The 22,735-nt window shown below is 42.3% G+C and overlaps 1 protein-coding gene and 1 pseudogene across 2 annotated transcripts in view; one reads left to right on the top strand and one right to left on the bottom strand.

The window, feature by feature from the left end:
• The window catches only part of EPB41L4A (erythrocyte membrane protein band 4.1 like 4A), a 266,828-nt gene extending 245,399 nt beyond the window's left edge, over positions 1 to 21,429 (bottom strand). The window contains exons 1-2 of one of the 2 annotated variants that reach the window (XM_010360995.2): positions 21,308 to 21,429; positions 20,480 to 20,904 (exon numbers count right to left, since the gene is read on the bottom strand). In XM_010360995.2, coding sequence (XP_010359297.1) covers positions 20,480 to 20,578 — 99 coding nt within the window. In that variant the 5' untranslated portion in view covers positions 20,579 to 20,904; positions 21,308 to 21,429. Of the gene's footprint in view, positions 1 to 20,479; positions 21,039 to 21,307 lie in introns of those variants that run through there. The other variant, XM_010360996.2, reaches the window with a different exon arrangement.
• LOC104660594 lies at positions 21,016 to 22,392 on the top strand (annotated as a pseudogene).
• Positions 22,393 to 22,735: the final 343 nt, after the last annotated feature.

Here is a 22,735-nt window from a genome sequence, read left to right as displayed (position 1 = left end):
TGTTTGTTTGTTTGTTTGTTTGCTTGTTTGTTTTTGAGACAGTCTCGCTCCACCACCCAGGCTGGAGTGCAGTGGCGCGATCTCATCTCACTGCGACCTATGCCTCCAGGGTTCAAGCGATTCTCATGCCTCAGCCTTTCAAGTAGCTGGGACTACAGGCATGCACCACCACACCTGACTAATTGTTTGTATTTTTAGTAGAGACAGGGTTTTGTCATATTGCTCAGGCTGGTCTCAAACTCCTGAGCTCAAGTGATCCGACTGCCGTGGTCTAAGTGCTGGGATTACAGGCGTGAACCACCGTGCCCAGCCTAGAAGGTGGGTTTTCTTTCTTTCACCTGAGGTCCTCCCCGCCTGTCTTTGCTATAGACTCAGGTATCAAATCAACTAGCCCCTGTGAGTATTAACAAAATAAGACTGCCAAACTTATTTGAGTTCATGGGCTCTGAGTGAAACGTATATGGGCTTCATGGTGACAGGTCCAGGGCCTTAGAGACCTTTCTTTCACTGCCAGGATGTTTTCTGGAAGAAGCTAATGGGAGTCTATCCTTCATTAACATCTTAATCAGAGCCAGAGAAATGAAAGGTTAGCCCCATGTTAAAAAGAGGTATTCATCCAATAAATGTACACTGAAAGACCAACGTGCAGAGCAGTGAATCCATCACTGTTGCCAAAATCAAACCTAGATGGTTTCCACCAGTTTCCACCAATATTCCTCTCAGTATGATTGTCACATATCACAAGCTCTTTTCTTTCTCCGCCTGACTACACCCCAGTCACACTGGGTGCTTTCTGTTTCTGCCTCAGGGCCTTTGCACAGGTTGCTCCCGCTGCCTTGAACTTCTGCCTCTTGTCACCTCCATTCAGCCCAAACATCACATTCTCAGGAAGGCTCCCCTCCCATTCAAACAGATTCCCCTGTTGTATACTCTCATGTCACCACAACTATTTCCTCCCAGACCTGTGTAATCACCATCCAGGTTCCCCACTAAGTTGTAAGCTCCACACTGGGAGGCAGTATGTCAGTTGGCTTCCTGGCTGCATCCAGGGTCCAGCCCACTGCCTGGCACCTGGAAGGTTCTCAAAATATATCTGTTTAAAGAATGACTATCCTAAACATGCTCACTATCTTTTTTTCTCTGCTGCACTTCCACTGCTGAATTCCAGCTCTCATCACCACACATAACACTTTCTCAGACTCCAGGTTCCCTCCCCAAAGCTCTAATCCAGCCTGCAGGTGGTAACTGCCAGCTTAAATTCCTTAAATACCACTAGGGTTCTTCTCTGTTTTGACCTATCACATACCAGGTCTTAAATCCCCTTAATGGCTTCAGGCCCTTCACCTACCTAGTAACACCAACTGTATGCAAGCTGATACTCCTCTTCACCTCTGGGCTCAGCCAGTAGCTCACTGACCTAGGAGCTCCAGTGGGCATCCCTTCATCCCCTTTCACTAATCCTTCAAAGTCAAATTCAAGACACTTCTCCATGAGCCCTTCATGTCTCCCACTGGTTCAATACCACACTACCAGCCCTAGATTGCATTTATGTGTTAGGCCGTTCTCGCACTGCTATAAAGAAATACCTGAGAGTGGGTGTATTAGTCCATTTTCACACTGCTATAAATAACTACCTGAGACTGGGTAATTTATGAAAGAAAGAGGTTTAATTAACTCACAGTTCCACATGGCTGGGGAGGCCTCAGGAAACTTACAATCACGGCTGAAGGTGAAGGTGAAGCAGGCACCTTCTACACAAAGTGGTAGAAAAGAGACAGCAGGATGCAGAGAACTGCCAAACACTTTAAAATCATCAGATCTCATGAGAACTCACTCACTATCAGGAGAACAGCACGGGGAAAACCACCCCCATGATTCAATCACCTCCTACCAGGTCCCTCCCACAACACGTGGGGATTACAATTCGAGGTGAGATTTGGGTAGGAACACAGAGCCAAACCATACCACCGAGTCATTTATAAAGAAAAGAGGTTTCATTAGCTTACAGTTCTGCAGGCAGTACAAGCATGGAGCAGCATCTGCTTGGCTTCTGGGGAGGCCTCAGAGAGCTTTTACTCATGGTGGAAGGCAAAGGGGGAGCAGGCAGGTCACATGGTGGGAGCAAAAGCAAGAAAGAAAGAGCATCAGGGGGAGGTGCCACACACTTTTAAATGACCAGATCTTTCGAGGACTCATTCACTAATGCAAAGACAGGACCAAGCCATGAGGGATCCAATTCCATGACCCAAATACCTCCCACCAGACCCCACCTCCAGTGTTGGGGATTACAACTCAACATGAGATTTGATTAAGGACAAACATCCAAATTCTATCAATTTTGTTGTTCTAATTTAATGTATGTTCATTTTGTATCCCTCACAACAGCCTGACTAGTGTCAAGAAGACAAAGGTATTAACATTTACTGAACACCACTGGGTGTCAGACATCACATGGAGACACAAAATATCTGGGTGTGAGTACTGTTAAAACTTCCATTGAATTGACTGGCTTCCTTTTCCTTCTGGATAACTTTTAACTATATATGGTCTTACTCTATAAAGTAGCCCTAATGAAGAAAATAATAAGTTCCAAAAAATGAGTCATTAAAAACTCAAAATACTCATGAGTCCAAGAAAGAACAAACAGCTTCACTCTTCTTTCCCTACCAAACTAGCATCCACGTTGCTGAAAATAGGAAATTTCACTGATTTTCCTGGCCCCATCTGTTCCCTATCTATGAGAGGAACTGAAAAAGCCACAGTAATCCGCAGAACCTGAGTAATAAAAAGTTGATTATGACTCCAGACTAGGATGCAAGTGATCCACACTTGCATCAAACATGCATTTAACACATTCACTACCCAGGATCTGAGGAATTCTTTCCTCATCCTTTACTCAGTGAAGAACTAAAAGTTCCTGCATAAGGGGAAACTAATTCTCAATGGTCTCTCATTAATTTTAAAGAATTTTTTTAAATGTTACCAGTGTGAACTGATACGCCAAAAATACCAGAATCATGTGATAGCAAATATGTATGTGGATTGTATACGCTGTATTCTCCACCCAAATGTCTTAAGAAGTATAAAATCTATTGGTAAGTGTTATAAAAAATTATAGCTATTTCCAAGTAATTATGTCTTTATTGACTCTCACCCTTCCTCCTACAACAGAAATTGAACACAATATAACCCAAGAAATGCAGCTGAATTGACCCAACTAGTGTCAATGACTCTTCCATGGAGACAAGACTAGCCAAAATGAGAGCCAATGACAGGTGCGTGTAGTAAGACCTCAAGATACACCAGTCAGCCTAAGCAATTTTTACTGATCATTTTTCATTGAGTATGATTAGAAAACTAGCAACTTGGCATGTCTAATAAGCCATGAATTCCACTCAGAGCAGCAAAATGTATTAAACACAGGGGGAAATGGTGCATTTTGTTGTCACTTTGTAACCTCAACACCTTAGGCAGAAAGCAGTAAATCAGCAACTTGCAGATGAAGGTAAAAACAGACCAGTGATGTGGTTTGGATTTGTGTCCCCACCCAAATCTCATCTCGAATTGTAATCCCCAGTGTTGGAGGAGGGGCCTGGTGGGAGGTAATTAGATCTTGGCAGCAAATTTCTCCCTTGCTGTTCTCATGATAGTGAGTGAGTTCTCACTGGTTGTTTAAAAGTGTGTGGCACCTCCTCCTTTTCCTCCTGCTCCAACCATGTAGGATGTGCCTGCTTCCCCTTCACCTTCCACCACGATTGTAAGTTTCCTGAGGCCCCCCAGTCATGCTTCCTGTACAGTCTGCAGAACGATGAGCCAATTAAACCTCTTTTTTTTTTTTTAATCCAGTCAGCAATGCAAGAACAGACTAATACAACCAGTAAAACCAAAACAAAGGAATGCCCGTCTTTCACTTTGTGCTGAAAACCACATGCAGCCTTTTTAGGAACATGACTGGTCAACTCACCAGTTACTCCAGCAAGTAAAAAAGCATGGGAGTGCTTGATTCAGATGGGGGCGATACTAAATACTACAATTGGAATATACAGAGATGAGCATGGCCCTTAAAAAAAGAAAAAGAAAAAGAAAAAGCGTGGGGAAAAGTACGTGGAAGACTCGGCACTACAGACATTTATCACATAAAATCACTACCCCTCCCCTGGGGAGAGAAAAATCCTTGCCTCCTTTTCAACTTTTCTATGACACCAGATGGGAAGCATTTCAAAACATGAATCAGTTTACAGCAAAACTTTTCAAAAATGCTTATTTTTTTGGTAAAGCAAGGTACATCTTCTTGAATACACACCTGTTTTCAGTACCTCAATTTTCATACTTCAAGAAACTGTTGTTTCAATATGTAAAAACTGCTCATCTTTTGAGAACAATACTTAAAAGGAAGATTAAGGCTTCCTAGAAAGCAGTCATATGTTTACTCTTAAACACAACTGACCCAAATATTAATATGGTATTTAAATCTCAGGTCACTTATTTTTCTCCCTCTAGCTCACACATATACACAAAAACCCTCAGCATTTTTAAGCAGGGGAAAAAAAAATATTTTTAACTTGAACACATACAAGGAGCCTCAAGATTTTTCACCCCCATTCACAGAGAAAATCTGTGCCATAAGGGGATTGATCTACTGTCAACCTGGAGTCTGGTTTCCTTTATAGCTGTTCTTTGGGAATCTGTGTCTGTTTCTACGACACTGTCACAACCTGCTCTCCCAATGCATGTAATGGATTAAAGGCAGTCTAGGAGAAAGTTCTTCTGGGCTTGTTGAACAATGATTTTTAGGAAATAGTGATTTATCAAGGTTCTCATAATCCTCAGCAAAAAAAAAAAAAAAAAAAAAAAAGGCAAGTCAGAGTCTTACAAAGGCTAAATCATAATTAACTTAATGTCTTCATCACTGAAATTAACAGAAGAACTGTAAGTCTCCTTTATTGACATATAATTTACTACTACAAGGAATTTTAATCAGTAAATCCTGTTGGGTTCCCAAATCTAAGCTTGTCTTTTTTTCTTTAGAGACAGGGTCTCACTCTGTCATCTAGGCTGGAGTGCAGTGGAGCTTACTGCAACCTCTAACTCCTGGATTCAAGAGATGCTCCCACCTCAACCCACAGAATAGCTAGGGCTACAGGCTCACACCACCATGCTGGCTAATTATTTTTATTTTGTAGAGACGAGGGTCTCACTGTGTTGTCCAACCTAGTCTCAAACTCCTGGGCTTAAATGATCCTCCCACCTCGGCCTCCCAAAGTGCTGGGATCACAGGTATAAGGTACTGTGTAAGGCCTAAGTTTCATTTTCGAAACACATCTTCATCAAGTGAACAAGATTATCTAAATTAAATGTACCTTTTATGCTTGGGCAGGCAAGCTGACCAGTTCATTTTTGACTATTCTACTAGAAATACAAAGGAGTTATTTTCAGCTATGATCTCCAAAAATTTGAAAAGCTGTACATGAAGGCTGACATCAAAAAAGGAGAAAGAAAAAAAGAGAGAAAGCTGATCGTTGTTTTCAAAGTAAGCTCTGTTCAACCCAATGAATTAGTTTTCTAATCAGTAAATGCAAATGAAAACATTAAAAAGCCTTCTAAAAAAAAAACTGCCCCTTGCCTCATTGTTTAGAACCTATGTCTAAGGACATTCTAATTCATTATTTCACCTCCCATAAGGCACAGCACCATCTAGCTATATTATCTCTCATGAGGCACGGCATTATATGATTATATAACGGCAGCTACACACATTTGGCATTTACCATGTTATCATGTGCTAGGCACTATTCTAAGCCCTTACATATACTATCTAATTCAACTCTCCCAAAAACCTGTGAAGTAGATAGTGTTATTATTCTCATTTCACTGATAAAAGGCGCAGAGTTAAATAACTTGCCAATAGTGAGTAAATGGAGCCACAGTATAATGATTTTTAAAACTCTATGGCACATTAACATTTTTAAGTTTTTTCAACCATTATCTCCCTTAAGCCTCCCAATACCTGTCATATTAATGGAATAATATTAGCATCAGTTTGATTTTATAAATGAATAAATTATTACTGCAAAACATTAAGTGACTTCTCCAAGCTAGGAAATGAAGGAGCTGGAAGCAGAATCCAGATATTGAGAATCTATATTCTCTCCTCCTTCCACTATATAGATGGTCTTTCTTATTGCAGACACTCAATGAAAAGTATTTTCATCAAGCTGATTATTTCTCAAAGCATAACTCTAGATTTAAGTTCCAGATGGTTAAAAGCGATCTAATTCACCTCTTCACCCCCTGCGTCAAGTACAGGGCCCGGTGCACAGGAGGGACTGCTAGTTCAAGCATTCCCCAGATTCCCCATCTTCCTCCATGAAAATCACTTCTCTATGTTCCTGCTACCTCTCCATCCTGCATGGCATTCAGAGACACAGTCCATCCTCACAAGGCCTCACTTTCAGGAGGCCAAATCTCTTCTCCAAATCTAAAATCCAAAAACTCACCTGAGGACTATGTAGTCTGTCTTCAAGATGACTTCCAGGGCCATCTTGTTTTGATACCCTTGTTTAATCCTCTGTCACAGAGATTCAGTTGTGTGACCAACAAACTACAGCAGAAATGACAGGAGGTTATAAAAGACTGTGGCTTCCGTCTTGAGCTCGCATTCTCTCACACTCTCTCGGGTCACTTTCCATTGAGGGAGGCCAGCTGCCATACTCCTAAGATACTCAGGAGTCTATGGAGCAGCCCACGTGGTGAGGACCTATGGCTTTCTGTTGAAAGCCAGTGAGGTGAGGCCTGCCCATATCCACCCTCTCCAGATGACTGACGCCTTACCCACAGCTTGAGTGCAACCTCATGAGAGACTTACAACCAGAATCCTCCAACAAAGGGCTCCTGGATGCCAGATCCACAGAAATTGTAGATGATAAATTCTGGTTCTTTTAAAGCTGCTAAGTTTTGTCCATAATTTGCCACATAGCAATAGATAATGCAGGAGCAATATTTGTTATAAACTAGTATAAGGCTACTTATAGTATCTACTTTTGTGAATATCCAATTTATGTCCTTGTTTTATGAGGTGCCTCCCCAGAGCTGATCGGGGATGCTACATAACACATACACTATATTACCACCCTAGAATCTGAAATATTTTAGATCGTGAAATATAGTTCAACCTGTATTCACTTTTTCTAAAACACCTTTCCTGATTAACCTCACCTTGGCATATAAGAAACAATTTCTTACAAGTATTTCTGTACTTCTTAATAATCTCCACCACATGACCCAATACTTGATTATAAATTGTCTCATATTATAAGTAAATGTTTGTCTCTCTACCTAAAAGCTAAACTTCTACAGGCAAGGGTCCTCCCTTTATTTCATTATCCCTACCAGAAATCCTGGATGCTACTAGGTACACAATAAGCTCTGAATATATTCTTGTAGAATTGAGTTCACAAATCCAAACCTACAATTACGGTCACATAGCATTGGTCCAATATACGCTCACACTCAAAACCTATTTATCTTCAAATAACTGCTGGAGAACATGATGTAAAAACAGTGTCTGAAAGAAAGAGAAGCAGGCTCCCTAAGGAATTCTGGAAAATTTGCACATCCTCCAAGCGCCCTTGTAAACAGCAGCAGGAGCACAAAATAATCATTATCAAGAGAAAAGATCTATTAGCCTCCTGATGATTGGTCCATCTCATACCTTTCAACAAAAGAGCAATTTTACCTTTCTATTTTCTTCTCTGCACCCTTCCTCAGGCAATAAGAAGGGTCACTAATCAGTTTTTAATTTTATTTCCTGGAGAGATATGCAGCATGAAGCTTTAAGAACTCAGGGAAAAGACTTTACAAAATAAAGACCAAGGAAACACTCAGTGACATAAGCTCTAATACTAAACATTAAAATGCAATGCAGTAAGTATCATTCTGAAAAGAAATTCCACGTAAGCAATCCCTTAAGTAATTTTTTTAAAGCTTCCCTCAAGCAGAAGACACTCTCTCTCACAGAACCTAACCAGGAAGAGTTCCACAAATCCAAATGCTAAGGTAATAGGAACAGACCAGAGGCCTGAGATGACTTAATTTAAGGGCTGGGGGTGGGGAGAAGGGAAGGGGGGAGTTAGGAGTATGGGAGGTGATGGGATTGGCAGTGAATCTACATGATGTTCAGTAAATTCTGACTTCTGACTCTATAACCAGTTCTCAGTTCTTCCCTTCCATGCTGCAAAGACACGGAGTGAGTGAGCACCAAAAAAAAAAACCAGGAGAAAAACCAGAAAGAAGAGTCTAGACCCATGTGCTAAGGTCTCTGTTCCCTCCCCTGTAGAAGTGTGGGCTGGATTAGATGACTCCAAATGTCCATGTCCAGCCTAACTTTCCATCATAACTGAAATCCAGTCTGTCATAATTATGCCAGCTCTTCTACGCTCTTGCCCTGGCTGTCTGCTGCATTGTAGGTAGCATCGTGGGGCTGAATTAACTAAGGATATGGGACTGCACGCAGCTTTGGTGCAGAGGGTCAGACAGTAGAACTACTGGGCAAAAGCATGAGTGGCTGACAGGAAAAAGCACTGACAAGCAGAAACGAGTTCGTGTGAAAGATTTTTGTGATGCTATGACATTATCTAGATTCTGAACGCTTGAGATTCTCTTGACAAAGGAAGCTGTAGTTCACACATTTATTGAGATTTTTCAAGTGTTTGAATACTACTGACTTTTAAAATGTGCAATCCAGAAAAGATTGTAAAGCTTATATTATGCCAGTTTTGATACCAATAAGATTTGCCACAATTTCCCTCAGTCATAGTGGATTGTAGTCCAATTCCACAAAGCCACAGCTGCTCCAAAGGCCTTAACCTACAATCCTGCTAGAAATCCCCAAAGTCCAAGGTTGAAAGGAAGTCATGGAGGTGGGAAGGGTTTGTGTGTTCAGAAGCAATCTTCCAGCTGTCTACATTATTTCCTGCGAGGACAGCAGCACACATTGCACTCTAACACATGCTAAATATGTTTCAAGATAATAGATGAAAATCCATGCATATTTAAATGACATTAACATCTTCACCTGTCAAACCTACCAAAAAATTATTCATAAAACCTATGCAAATACCCTTTTTTCCAGTCTTCCACCAAGTGATTTACAGAAAAAGCCTACAAGAACCAAAGGCAAATCCTTAACAGAACATAAATAACACTCAGAGCTTGTAGGGAAAAGTTTTGGAAATCTAAATATTCAAGCACAGTTTTAAGTTACAAAAGCAATAGCAGCAGCAGAACTAAAACAATCCTTCAATCAGTCTTTTGACAAATATTTACTGAGCACCACCATGTGCCCAGCATTATTTCAGGTTCTTGAAGATTTAACAGTGGGCAAAATATACAGTGTCGCTGCTCCCAGGAAGTTTACAGGAAATTTTTCTCAAAAATATTAAATGTTTTAAACTAGGAATGTTTTCTCTATTGAATTACCCACATCTACCTTACCAAGGAACTAGTAAAAATAAACAAGATGCATAAAGATAGTCATGTAGATCAATGGGATAGAATTGAGAGCCCAGAGATAACTCCTCGCATTTATTGTTAATTGATTTTTTTTATAAGGGTGCCAAGACAATTCAACGGAAGAAAACAGTCTTTTTAACTAATAGTGCTGGAACATGTGCAAATGAAGAATGGGTCACAGACCTAAATGTAAGACCTAGGCTATAAAAATCTTAAAAGCAAACATAAGAGTAAATCTTCAGGCCTTAGGTTAGGCAATGGTTTCTCAGATATGATGCCAAAAGCACAAGCCACAAAGGAAAAAATATAGTTAAGTTGGACTTCATCAAAATCAAAAATTTGTGGGTATATAAGGAACCCTTCAGAAAGTATAAAGATGACCCAAATGGGAGAAAATATTTGCAAATTAAACATCTGATAATGAACTTGCATTCAGAATTTTAAAATTCTCATACTCAAAAAGACAAACCAGTTTTTAAAACTGGCAAACAATGTAAATAGACACTTCTCCCAAAAAGATATACAAATGACCAATACAGCCAGGTGCAGTGGCTCATGCCTGTAATCCCAACATTTTGGGAGAATCAGTTGAGGCCAGGACTTCAAACAAGACTGGGCAACATGGCGAGACCCCATCTCAAAAAAAAAAAAAAGTCCAATAAGCACAAGAAAAGATGCTCAACATCATTAGTCACCAGAGAAAAATGCAAATGAACACAGTAAGATGCTACTTTACACCCAATAGGATAACAATAAAAAAAAAAAAGACAGATTTATAACAAGTGCTGGTGAGAATGTGGAGAAACTAGAACCCTTATACACAATGATGAAGTCATGGTGGAAAACAGTTTGGAAGCTCCTCAAACTGTTAAACTTTATGACCTAGCAACTCCACTCTTAGGTACATACACAAGAGAAATTAAAGCATTATTAGGCCGGGCGCGGTGGCTCAAGCCTGTAATCCCAGCCCTTTGGGAGGCCGAGACGGGCGGATCACGAGGTCAGGAGATCAAGACCATCCTGGCTAACACAGTGAAACCCCGTCTCTACTAAAGAATACAAAAAAAACTAGCCGGCGCGGTGGCGGGCGCCTGCAGTCCCAGCTACTTGGGAGGCTGAGGCAGGAGAATGGCGTGAACCCGGGAGGCGGAGCTTGCAGTGAGCTGAGATCCGGCCACTGCTGCACTCCAGCCTGGGCGACAGAGCGAGACTCCGTCTCAAAAAAAATAAAAAATAAAAAAAAATTAAAAAAGCATTATTAACATTATTAAATTAAATTAAATGAGAACATATGTCTATACAAAAACTTGTACATGATTCTTCATAGCATTATTTGTAATAGCCAAACAGTGTAAAGAACCCAAAAGACCATCAACTGATGAAATAAATATAGTACATCCATACAATGGAATATTATTCAGCAATAAAGTGACAAAGTACTGATACGTGCTACGTTGTGAATGAATCTTGAAAACATTATTTCAAGTGAAGGAAAACAGTCACAAAAGACTATATATCATATGAACTCTTTTATATGAAATGTCCAGAATACACAAAACTATAGCGACAGAAAGATTAGTGGTTACACAGTGGTGGGGGTGGGGGATGGAAGGTTGGAAGGAAATGGAGAGTGGTTTGCAGTTTCTTTCTTCAGGGATGAAAATCTTATAAAATTGATTGTGGTGATGGTTGCACAATTCCGTAAACATAGGAAAAACCACTGAATTGGACAGTTTAAATGGGTAAATTGTACAGTATAGAAGTTTTTAAAAATTAAGACATTGAGTCAAGCAGGTATACCTAGAACACCTAGAAAAAGGAAAGGAGAGGGATGCCTTCTCTTTCTCAGATTAATTAGCTTATGTCAACATAAAGGTACTTTTTCTTATTCAGATTAATTCAACACTTATTCACTGATGCCTACTACTCCTTAGGAACTAGGTTTGACTGGGAATCCCATAAAAAAGACCTAGTTCTCTCCCTCAAGGCTTTCCATCCCTAATAACAGCTGCTACCACTCACCAGGAAAGGAGCTAAGGGTTTCATGTATAGCATCCCAGGATAAGGTGGAGAGCCTTACCCTTATTACTGATGAGAAAGCCAACTCAAAGAGGATGATTTGGCCATGTTCACAGCACTAACCAACAGGAGGGAGACTCAAAGCCAGATTTATCTACAACAAAAGCCTGTGCCCTCTTCACCTCACTGTATTTCTCCCAGGTCGAGGTGGGCAAGAAGTACAGAAAGTACTGCAATGAAATGCAGTCTGGATTAGGGTCAGAAGAGGGTCTCTCCAGCTCCCCACCAAGGAGAAGTCTTCAAAAAAGAAAAGTGAAACCTAGGCAGAACTCTGCTTAATGAGGGCTGATATTTCACTCAAACAAAAGGAGGTGGGTGGGGCTTTCTACACAGAGGAAAAGGTGAGAGGGAATGTGGAGAATTCAGAGACTAGGAAGCAGCTCCGTCTGCCTAGAGTATCAGACAGTTATGAGGAAATGGTGGGAGAAAGAATAGAAAGGAGGTTACTGCCACCCCCAGCTAGGAATTTAACCCAAGCACAGAGGCTGACTAGACATTAAAGTATTCTAGGCAGGAGGCAAAAAAGACCACTCTAGATGTAGGTGGTTAATGCGGGAGGCAGGGGCCTTGCAGGGATTATGAGGCCCTGCAAATTGTCCAGTTGAGAATTGAGAAGGGCCTGAATTCATGCAGCAGCAATGAAAACGGGGAAAATAAACAATTTGGAAGATGTTTAGGAGGTGGGAATTCCAAGACCTGGAAGGATGTGGAAACTTAAGGATCCTGACCCAAGAGGTAGAGGGGACACTGATGGTGGCAACAGCACCCACAACTCTCCTCCTTTCTTCTTGAGCCCCTCCCCCATGTAGCCACTGGCCTCAGGGAAACTGACTCCACTCCCACCCAGCTTCAGGAAAGACCCTTTATTCTACAGGTGATCCCATTGCCCTTATCGCCCAAGAACGGCCATGAGACTCATTCTAGCTAAAAGACTCAAGGGAAGTCTGCTGGAGGACTTCAGGAGAAAGCCTTTGTCCAAGAAAAGACTGCCTCTATTACTGTCCTACATATTACCATATACAAATATCACCTCCTCATCTCTAGAATTTGGCCATTGCTACAGCCTGAGGATGGCACTGACTCCAAGATGGCAGAGCAAGGATGAAATGAGAGAAGCTGGGACCTTGACGTCACTGACCTACCCTAAACCTCCTTTCCTTGCCCCTGGATTCCCTGAGAGGTAAGCTAATAAAATTCCTCATGTTCAAGCAGTTTGCAGTGGGATCTCCATAACTGGTGACCAAAGCATCTTTACTGAGAGAGTGTGAGATCATTCATCAAACTCGGAAGCACAGAAGATAAGCAGATCTAGAGGAGGGTAGTGATGGCAGGCTTAGGCATCTAGTGCAGAATCTAGTAAGCGATGAGAATCCAGAAAATAAGGAAGCTGGGACTACAGGAACAGATGTGGGGTTTCAGCATTCTAGTGGTGGCTGAGGCAATGTGAGTAGATGCACAACTGGAACATGATACTATTTCTCCTACAGACAGATCTGACAAATATCTATGAATATCAAACCACCACTGCTCTCCCACTTCTAACAACCACTCATACCCCTCAGAGAACCTGTGCCACCTTAGGCAGGGGTGGCAGACATTCGATATCCCAAACTGAAATTCAGAAATAAATGTATTCATAAATAATATATCATACATACTAATAGCTATCATTTATTGAGCACCTTTTGTCCAACGTACCTAAAATTCTTTCCTCAAATTCTCACAGTCATCCTATGGGGCAGATATCATGCCCCTCAGCTTACAGATGAGGAAACTGGGGCTAGCAAAAGAAAAATCACTTGTCCAATCACAAAGCCAGTAACTATGAGGCAGACCAGGATTTGATTGAACACAGGACAGGGAGCAGGGAGGGGAAAGACCGATGGTGACCATACAGCACTCCTATTAAGAGGCTTGTCCAGGTGGAAGGGCCAAACTAAGTGAGGAGCAGTGAGGATGGCAGAGAAAAACCAGTTTTTGACAAGTCACAATTAAGGCAGCAGAGGTTCCAAGCCTGCTTCTCAAACACAGTTCTGATGAAGCTCAAGGTGGGACCTGAGTGATTTAACAACTCAAATGGTCTCTGTGGGCTAGCTCAACAACCTGACCCTCACTCATCCACGCCACTGTTCTCTAAACAAAGCACTTTCTAACCAACCTCTGAAACACCATCCCCCCGAGCTGAGGACTCTGCATTACTAAATGCCCTTTCCCGAGGGCTCCGAAGGTGTCCCTAAAAAATACACTGCAGCACGTGGTTCCCTCTGCAGTCTCGGTCCACTGATTCCTCCTTTGCCATCTGACCTTTTGGTTATTGTCTGTGTGAGCTATCGCTCAGCACTTCTCCGTTTTCCTTGCCTGTCCCATCTCTCTTATTCTAACTTCCTCTTGGCATGTCAATATCCTGTGCTGAAAAACAAACTTCTCACACATTTTGGAAGGGCAGCAGGGCCCTTTGTGTCTTCAGCGATTATTAGGACAGCCTCCTGAGGAACTATTCCAGTCCTTGATGAATCTCTTTGCAACAGTGTGTAGTTATAGAGAAAGGGATTAATAGGCAGCATTAAGAAATAATGACTATTTCACTTAAAAAAGAACACAGCAAATACATGCATGGCTCAGAGGACACAGGAATACAATCCACATTTTTTAGAATGGTATAGACACTCTAAATTGTACTTACAAGGTTTTTGAGTCACAAAGTAAACTGACTGGTTCCTGAATTTAGCACACTGAGTCTATGCCCAGGACATGTGATAACAGGTGCCTGTTTAATCTTAACATATGAAACGTGGAAACAAAACTTATGGTGCAGAAACAAATGGTCGTTAGTCATCACAACCCAAAGCAGGATGACCAGGAGCAATATGCAGGAGCTTCAGATGTGACTAAAATTGTCAGAGATAAAGCTGAACCAAAGCAGTCAATCTCAGAGAGGCAGGAGCCATAGATGAAGCCAGTTTGATCTCTGACTTGTCATGTTTACAACAGGCCTGCAGACAAATGCACTTTGCATCAGAATGAAAAATATAATTTTTTCATAAAATCTCAGTATTTAAAGTATTTACGTCATCTTTTCCACTATGCCTTAGAGCAGTGTGAGATTAGGTTTATACAGCTTCAAGAGTAAGACAGGTGTTTCAGTAAGATTAAAAATTACAGTACTGGTTCACAATAGCATAAACCCCCACTGTCAAACCAACCAACACGGTTCTCAGACAGTTTCAAGAATAGGAGACAAGGAAGAAAAGTCACTAAAGTGTGAGGATCTATTTTCCATTCGGGAAATATGCTCTTCTTCCGAAAGACTCAGGTTGGAAGAGGAGCACTAAATTTAAAAGAGAAAGACTTGGTACTTACAAAATACAAAAATGGTGTGATTCATGTTTTCTGAAATAGCTGCTAGTCAGCTTTTCACTGTACTGCATGCATTCAGTCCACTGCACCATCTCATTTTCTACCCATTATCAATATAAAAATTAGAGTATCTTGGCAACAGATTTTTCACAGTGAGATTCACTTTATTCTAGGGTCTTTTCTAGTAAAAATAAAATGGCAAAGGAACCCCATTATCTAGAAGATTTTCAGTATAGCCTATTTCAGCTGTAACACTCCACTCATTCTTCTACCAAATTATAGTTAATAAGCATCTACTACATGAACTATACAGCTCTGACTTCCGGGGATCACAGGTAGGGGCTCACAGGCTGCTGGAGGAGACAGATGTGTCCAGAAATAATGCATGCAATGTGACAGATGCTGTAACAGGGATGTGTGAGGCACAAACAGGCACCTACCTCTGCTTGGTCAGGCAGAAGTGAAGGCTGCTTAGCAGATGGGACACTTGATTCAAAGATGGTTCAGATAAGGATGTGTTTAGGGAAAGACAAAAGGGTAAACTAATCAGCAGGAATCTCATGCATAAAGTCTCAAAACAATCTGGAATATTTGGGAAACTGTGAGCAGTTTCTACATACCTAGAGGGCAAGTCACTTGGACTGGCAGGGCTAGATCAGGTAGAGTACTAAGTCAAACAATGAAGTTTGGACTTTATCTCTAGGAAGGAATGAGCCACTACAACAAGAAGAGAGGAGGAGGAAAAGTGGAATAAAGTTAAAATTTTCTGGGTGCTTTTCATGTGCAAGACAGCATGAATGTAGAAGGTGAATACCATATATCATTTCTCTTCATTTTACAGAGAAACTGAAACTCAGAAAAGACACACCTATGTGTAAGTAATTAGCAGTGCCAAAACTTAAACCTAGGTAATCAGACTTCACAGCCTATGCTTTTAATCACTGCAGGTATTGTTCTGTGTATAAAGATATGAAGCAAGTGTAAAGATACTTGAATATGAAGCAAGATAAAGATACCATATTGTTTTCACTGAATATGAGGTAAACAACTCACCATTCCAAAAGAGAGGGGGGAAAAAGAAAAAATAGAAGGCATCTAAAAGTTACCCTACATTCAATGTTGAACCTGTGCACCAAAGACGTAAGAACAAAGGAAGCTGCTATCCTCTATGACAGTGGTTCTCAACAGAGGGTGATTATGCCCATCAGGGAACATCTGGCAACATGTGGGGACATTTTTGGTTGTCATTATTGGAAAAGAGGTGCCACACATCTGGTGAGAGGAGGCAGGGAATGCTGCTAAGTATCCTACAAGAGACAGGATAAACTCCCACAGGCAGTTCAAGGTAGTTCAAGCTTACCAATATAGAATTCAAGAACACACACAGTAACTGGACTGCAAAAAGTGTAGTTCACTATGAACCAAGAATACCAGAAGCACCTAGGGAGGGACAGCCATAAGCTGTTGGGGGTAACAATGCTTTCCCCCTTAAACAGTTATTAAATCACATTCAAGTCATGGATGATAAAGGTATTTTTATTTTTTTTTCAAAAAATAACTTCTTATAAAATTGAGGGGCTATTTATACACAGTTCATCTTATGCCAAAAGATATGAGTATTCACTTATAAACTTAACATAATTGCTTTTCATTTTTTTCCCAATCTTCTGAGAGATTTTATTCATTAGTCCAAAGTGAATGAAAATTGTAATTTTTGGTAAGTGAGATGCACAGAATTTAAGCCCTTGCCTTATGATTGGTTTTCTAGCTTATTAGGAAATTTCCGATCAAAGCATGGAAACTCACAGTATTCCCTCATGAATCTCAGGATGATTGGGAAGTAACATTATTTAGTAGTTAATGGATGAACTATACGCTTTAACTGGGCGAAATGTATGGTATACCTTAACAAAGCCATTTAAAAGAAGTTAATGGAATCTTCATCTTACTGTCATATTGGTTTCATTAGTTTAGTCAATACTCATAGGGAAAAATGAGTACCTAAACATTCATCACACTACTCAGAGGACTAAAATCTTGCCAAAATGAAAATACTAATCTATTTCATATTTGTAGCAGCAATTTTGAGAATTAAATTTATAATCAAATCTTGTGACTTTTGTTTTCCTGAAAATGTTTTGCTAACCAAATGAAAACCTAGAAAAGCAGTCTGAGCCACATTCAAGTTTTGCTAAGAGAACAAAAAGAATGTCATCTACCTCCCTCAGCACAGAGAACTAGAAAGGACACAACAAAAGTTTCCCAGAACAAACATTACTCTAACAACAGAGACCAACCATAGCAGAAATCCTTACTTGAATAAACAACAGAGATAGCAGCAAAAGACAAAACAGCTAAAACCTATTGTAGGGCTCAACACACAACCAATAGCTTTCAGCTTATATAAACTGAAGTTTTTAAATCTCGGATAAGGTTCAAACTGTGAACTGCATGAATAAGACTTTCTGCTATCAAGGTGAGGTTGTCCCTAAAGCAAGTAAAAAAGGCAAATACCTCCCCGTAACATTAACAGGGATACAAAGATACTGTGTTTTATTTTTCTGGTATTTTTTTCACAGAAAATTATTTTCCATTTAAATGGAAATTAAATGGAAATAAAATTATTTTCCATTTAAATGATATTCATCTTACCATATAAGATGAGTAACTGTTATCTTCAGACTGAAACACTTTTCATGATGACACATTAATTTTTCTTCTGACATCGATGAAAAACTTATCTAAGTTGTAGAAAAATCACTTCATAACTAACTTTTCTATTTGTAATTTGTTGCTTAAACAAATCCAAAGAATGTTTTTCAAAATGACACACAGAGAAAATGTTTACCAAGATTCTCTCATACTTCTTCCACCTTCACTTGTTATAATTAATCTTTTCTAATTCACAGTCCATTATTTTAACAGTAATATAAGTAAATTCTCAACTAATCATTTAGGAATCAGTAAAATTATTTCTACTAAGAAATGAAATGTGTGCATAATTTTAACGTAAAATTAGCCGTCTTCATCTAAGATAGAATAGGAAAAAGGGTAATCACAAAATAAATGTTAGGAAATGCTTTTGAAAAATAGAGATTTTTGTAGTTAATTTCAGAGAAAAGTAGGCTAATTGATGTTGCCTGCTTAATTTTGACTTTAATTAGTGGTAATCAAAATTACCAACTATACTATCTCAAGGAAAAACATCATAATGGTAGCTATTGGCTATTAACTTTGAAGTAACTGTTTACTTTTTCACTTACAAACTAAAGTTGGAGTTAATTTTATGTAATTAATGCAATATACATCAGTTGTACCTATGCACCGTAATACCTGAAGGTTAGGAAAAATTTTTTAAAAATGTCAAGTATGTACAGAATATACACATGTTCATTCAATGTTTGAATACCATCTACATGCAAGATGTTTTTTCATACATACCACTTATAAATATGCAAATATATTTAATTTAGTACATGCCAAGGGTAGGTAGGTGTTTAACACATACACTTTTAAGGTAGCATAGAAGATAATGTGGTTAGCTTTAGCAGACATCTGTGTTACACATGGCCATCAAAATAATTGTGGCATGCTTTTGTGACAAGGACAGAGGCCAAGCCTGTTGTTAAACGATTATTTCCAACAAAAGCCTGCTTAAATTATTGTTTAGTTACATAGCCCATATCCAAAATAACAGTATTGCATAGTTGCTGTTGCCTTTGAATCACTCACCAATTTTTAGCCTATTTGTAAAACAAGATAAGTAAGCACCATTGGATTATAAAAAATAATTATGGATCAGGATTTTTGATTCATGTTTCTTTGACAAAATTATTCCATTTGATCCCAAGTCTTGGCTGCTCTCTTGACAGAATAACGTACATGCTCTACAGCTGACAGGCATGACTTTCATGATTAAATAGGAAGCTCACATTCCAGATGACTTTAGACTCCAGATAATTTAGACTTTGCACTTCAAAAAGATTTCCTTGTTGTCTTGGTATCTGATCATCAGTTACCTTTTTCTAACTGTTTCTACCTCAACACCATAAAGAATCTATGTATTATCTAGAATTTAGAATGTTTTTGTGATTTTTGCCTATTTTATTCATACAGTACACCAAAGAATGTTACATCATCTTGTAAGTTACAATATTTTCCTGATTTCATTGGGCGGGTGAGAGGAGAAATATTTTGGAACATAAAGAAAAGTTAAAAACACAAAATGTACACCTTCCCCCAGAAGAGTCTATTTTATCGGTCTTGAAAGGAAATATCATTTGAGAACAGAACTGAATTTTGCTCATTATAATTACTGGGGAAACAATATTCAAAACAACCCCCTAAAGGAAAGGGTTAACAATCCTGTAGCTTTAACTGATTATTTTTGCTCCTTTCTCCTGCAAAAGAATTACACCTATGAAACTGGAATTCTGTACACTAAGAATGGCAACACCAACGCTGAAACTTTTAGCCAGGAATAGTTATCCTAGTGTGCATAAAACTATGTAAAAACTGATTCACAAAAGGAAATGCCCAGGGCCTACCCCATTATGATTAACTTCTGACATGAAGAGACTAAGAGAGGATACTTGGCAGCCTGAACTCGATTTCTCAGAAAGCCAGCTCTGTCAGAGCGGGGGGCGGTTTCCCTTAGCCAGACTCAGCTGCTGCCTTATCTAAAACGCCTTAGTGATTTAAAACTGACAGAGAAAGGTAAACAAAACAACAAAACGCTCCGGATTTACACCTCCTTTAGGTAGTTAACATTGTTGCAAGAGCAAAACAAGCACGCAGGCGCAACGGTCAGGTTGTCACTACAAACACAAGTACCTTCTCATCAAACGTAAGGAAGAGGATCACTGCGAGCTTGGCTGCCTTTTTGTTTGGGTTCTCTAGGTTAATATAGCGATTGCATTTTAATGACCCACAAACAGGAGCAAAGTTATTACGGGTCGCTTTGAGAGATGTTTACTTAAATGTGAGGATAAACCCAGGTCGCCGTAGAAAGGGAAAATACTTCCCGTCCAAACGTAGCATTACCCAACTACAAACCCACGCAATACAATCACAATGACCCATTAATGTGTTTCACGGAGTGAACTAGTTCACTTTCCTAATCACACTGTCAAGGAAAACGCCTTCAACAAAGCCGAGAGAAACCATGCCTTCCACACTGTGGTGGGAAGCAGCCGGTATAACCCATTCTGTCCCTCTTTGAGAGCTGCGGGGGACCCAGAGACTTTTGGAGAAAACCGGTTTGGGGAAGAGTTTTGGGGTGCTACTGGGAGTCGGTGTGCTAAGTAACCTTTGAAACGTCAAACTCAACTTTGCTTTATGAAGAAACTCAAAGTTAACTCACCCTGGCACGTCCGCCCTTTCCGTGTGCGCAGAGGACAGCGGCCTCCCCTCCCCACCGCTCAGAGCCGCGGCCGCCGCCCTCGACCCACCGGTGACAGCCCTCAGACAAAGCGATGGACCCCCGCACTCGCCCTGCCGCCAACCCCCGGAACGCGCTCCCGGCCGCACCCACCTTGATGCCCTGCTGCTGGGTGGTAAGGGTTAACTTGGACTCATCCAGGAGCAAAACTTCGCAGTAAAATTCTTCCGGAACAGCGCAGAAACAGCCCATGTCGATTGTGGCCGTCTCCAGTCAAGCGAGAAAGCTGCCACTGAGGCGCCCAGCCGCCCCCTCCACTCAAGCGCGATGCATTAATTTATTGTCCGCCGCGCCTGGGCGACAGCGAGAGGAGCAGCTCCCGGCGGGGTCCAGGGACGGGCCGCCGGGCCGCCCAGCAGGGCAGGAGCCAGAAGGGCGGAAAAGCCCGGGAGATTCAGCGCCCGGGAGCCGCCGGGGCAGCGCCTGCGGAACTGGGCGCGGAGGGCGGCGGCGCGTCCCCGCGCATCCTGAGGCTCGGGCTCCTCCGAAGGCGCGGGGGCGGGGCCCCTCCCGCAGTCCTGGGGACGACAAAAGTCTCCTGGCAGTGGGGGCAAGAGACCAGAAAAGGGAGGGACGGGAATTCGAGGACCTCCCCGGCCTTGGAAGCCCCTGGAAGCGCTGCGGCTCCCTCCTGCCGCACAGATTTGAGCGCGGCCCCGACGTCCAGGCCTCCGATCGGCCTGCGGAGTCCCCGGAGGGCGCGCACTTCCAGCCGCGACCCCGCCCCGCAGCCCCGGGTCAGGTCCGCCGAGTATGGAGCGCTGGGCTTTTCTTTTGTGTCAGGAGCACCCACGACGCCCCGACCACGGGCGCAGGGGCGCAGGGGAACAAGCGAGGGTCGTCGCTCCGTCCGCTACCCCGTCCCCAGCCGCGGGCGCTGAGGAGCCGGAAGAGGAGCGGAAAGGGCAGCGGGCTCCTTACCCAGACCAGCGAGGGTAGATCAGCTTGTCGCGGGGTGTGGCTCCCGTCCGGGGACCCCCGAGCCGATTACGGGTGGCCTTGTGTAGCCAAGTTCAAGCTCTCCCTCCGGGAATGCCTGCGGCGGCGGCGGAGCGCGGCTTCTTCAGGACCTTCAGCAAAGCGCAGAGGCGGGGACCTGCGGGCGGAGGAGCGACGCCCCTGCTGGGAACGCGGCGGGCGGGGGCTGTTCCCTGGGCGCGCCAGGCCGCGGAGGCTCCGGGGAAAGTTCTCTTGGCCGCGCGAGGGGTGGTGCCCCGGGCGGGAGCAGCCCAGGTGCATATGAGCCCGGCCCAGGCGTCTGCAAAATGCCCTGGAACGAAGAGGACCGCCCCCAGTCCAGCACTGGCCGCGGCAGGGGAGCCCCTTCTGGGCCGGGTATCAGCTGGGGACGGAGGGCGGGGCAGAGGTGGTCCCAGCGGCGAGGTGCCGGCAAGTCCACGCTGCAAAGCCGCACGCTGCCCCCAAGCCACGGGGCGGTCCAGCGCTCGCTGCGTCCGTTTCCCCGGGAGACCTGGAGGCTGGGTGGGGAGAAGACACGGTGCTGCTCGGACCCCACCGTTCGGCGGTCCCAATCCCAAGCCCTCCGCGCTGTCGACTGCGTCCGGGACTGAGGGGCACAATAGCTCTGAAGCTGCACTGACCCCTGGTGGGTCCTGATGTCCGTGCACAGGCAGCCGAGGTTGAGCTGCGGAGGAAGCTGAGACCCGCTGGGCTTCGGAGCAGGTGCAATCTGTGCTCTCCAGCTGGGAACCAGCAGAAGTTAATGCGAGTCTCAGTTAGGGGAGAATTGAGGGGACGTCTCCCAGAAAGAAACCTCTATATTGAGTTTTAGAGTCAGAGCTTTCACATCAGACGTAGTTTAGAGTTGACAGTTCTGCTACTTGTTAGCTGGGTAGCCAAAGCTCAAAAAATTGTGTAAAACCTAGGACGTTAGCGCTTAAAACAAAACCAGGCTTCTGTGGCACAGTAGAAATGAAGTGAACAATTGGTGACTTTGACGGAGTTTCGTCTCATAGTGATTTGCCACAAAGGATCTTCTGTAGGAAACCTCGGCCTTCGCTGCTATTGTGACCCCATCCAAACACAGGATCAGCATAACCGCCAAACTGCAATATACATTTCTGAACTTTACCTAGGCTATGAATAAAGCTCTATTTTATCTTCTGAATTTTCTATGAAATTGACGCAGGTTTTGAATTTCTCATCAAATTCCGTGTCCAGCTTTGTTTTACTGTCAAAGTCTTGCCTGACTTACGAGGTGACACCTTACTATGCTAGATTTTAGCATGTCTGCTTGTGGAGGCTTTTCTTTTCTGTAATACAGTGTTCCTGACACCAGTTACCAAATGTGACTGAAAGATGGCTTAACATTTTCATTCTTTACCTAGA

Source organism: Rhinopithecus roxellana, chromosome 3, assembly GCF_007565055.1.
Source record: "Rhinopithecus roxellana isolate Shanxi Qingling chromosome 3, ASM756505v1, whole genome shotgun sequence".
NCBI lineage: Eukaryota > Metazoa > Chordata > Mammalia > Primates > Cercopithecidae > Rhinopithecus > Rhinopithecus roxellana.
Note: the sequence above shows the minus strand (reverse complement) of the source record. Positions and strands in the feature narration are given on the sequence as shown.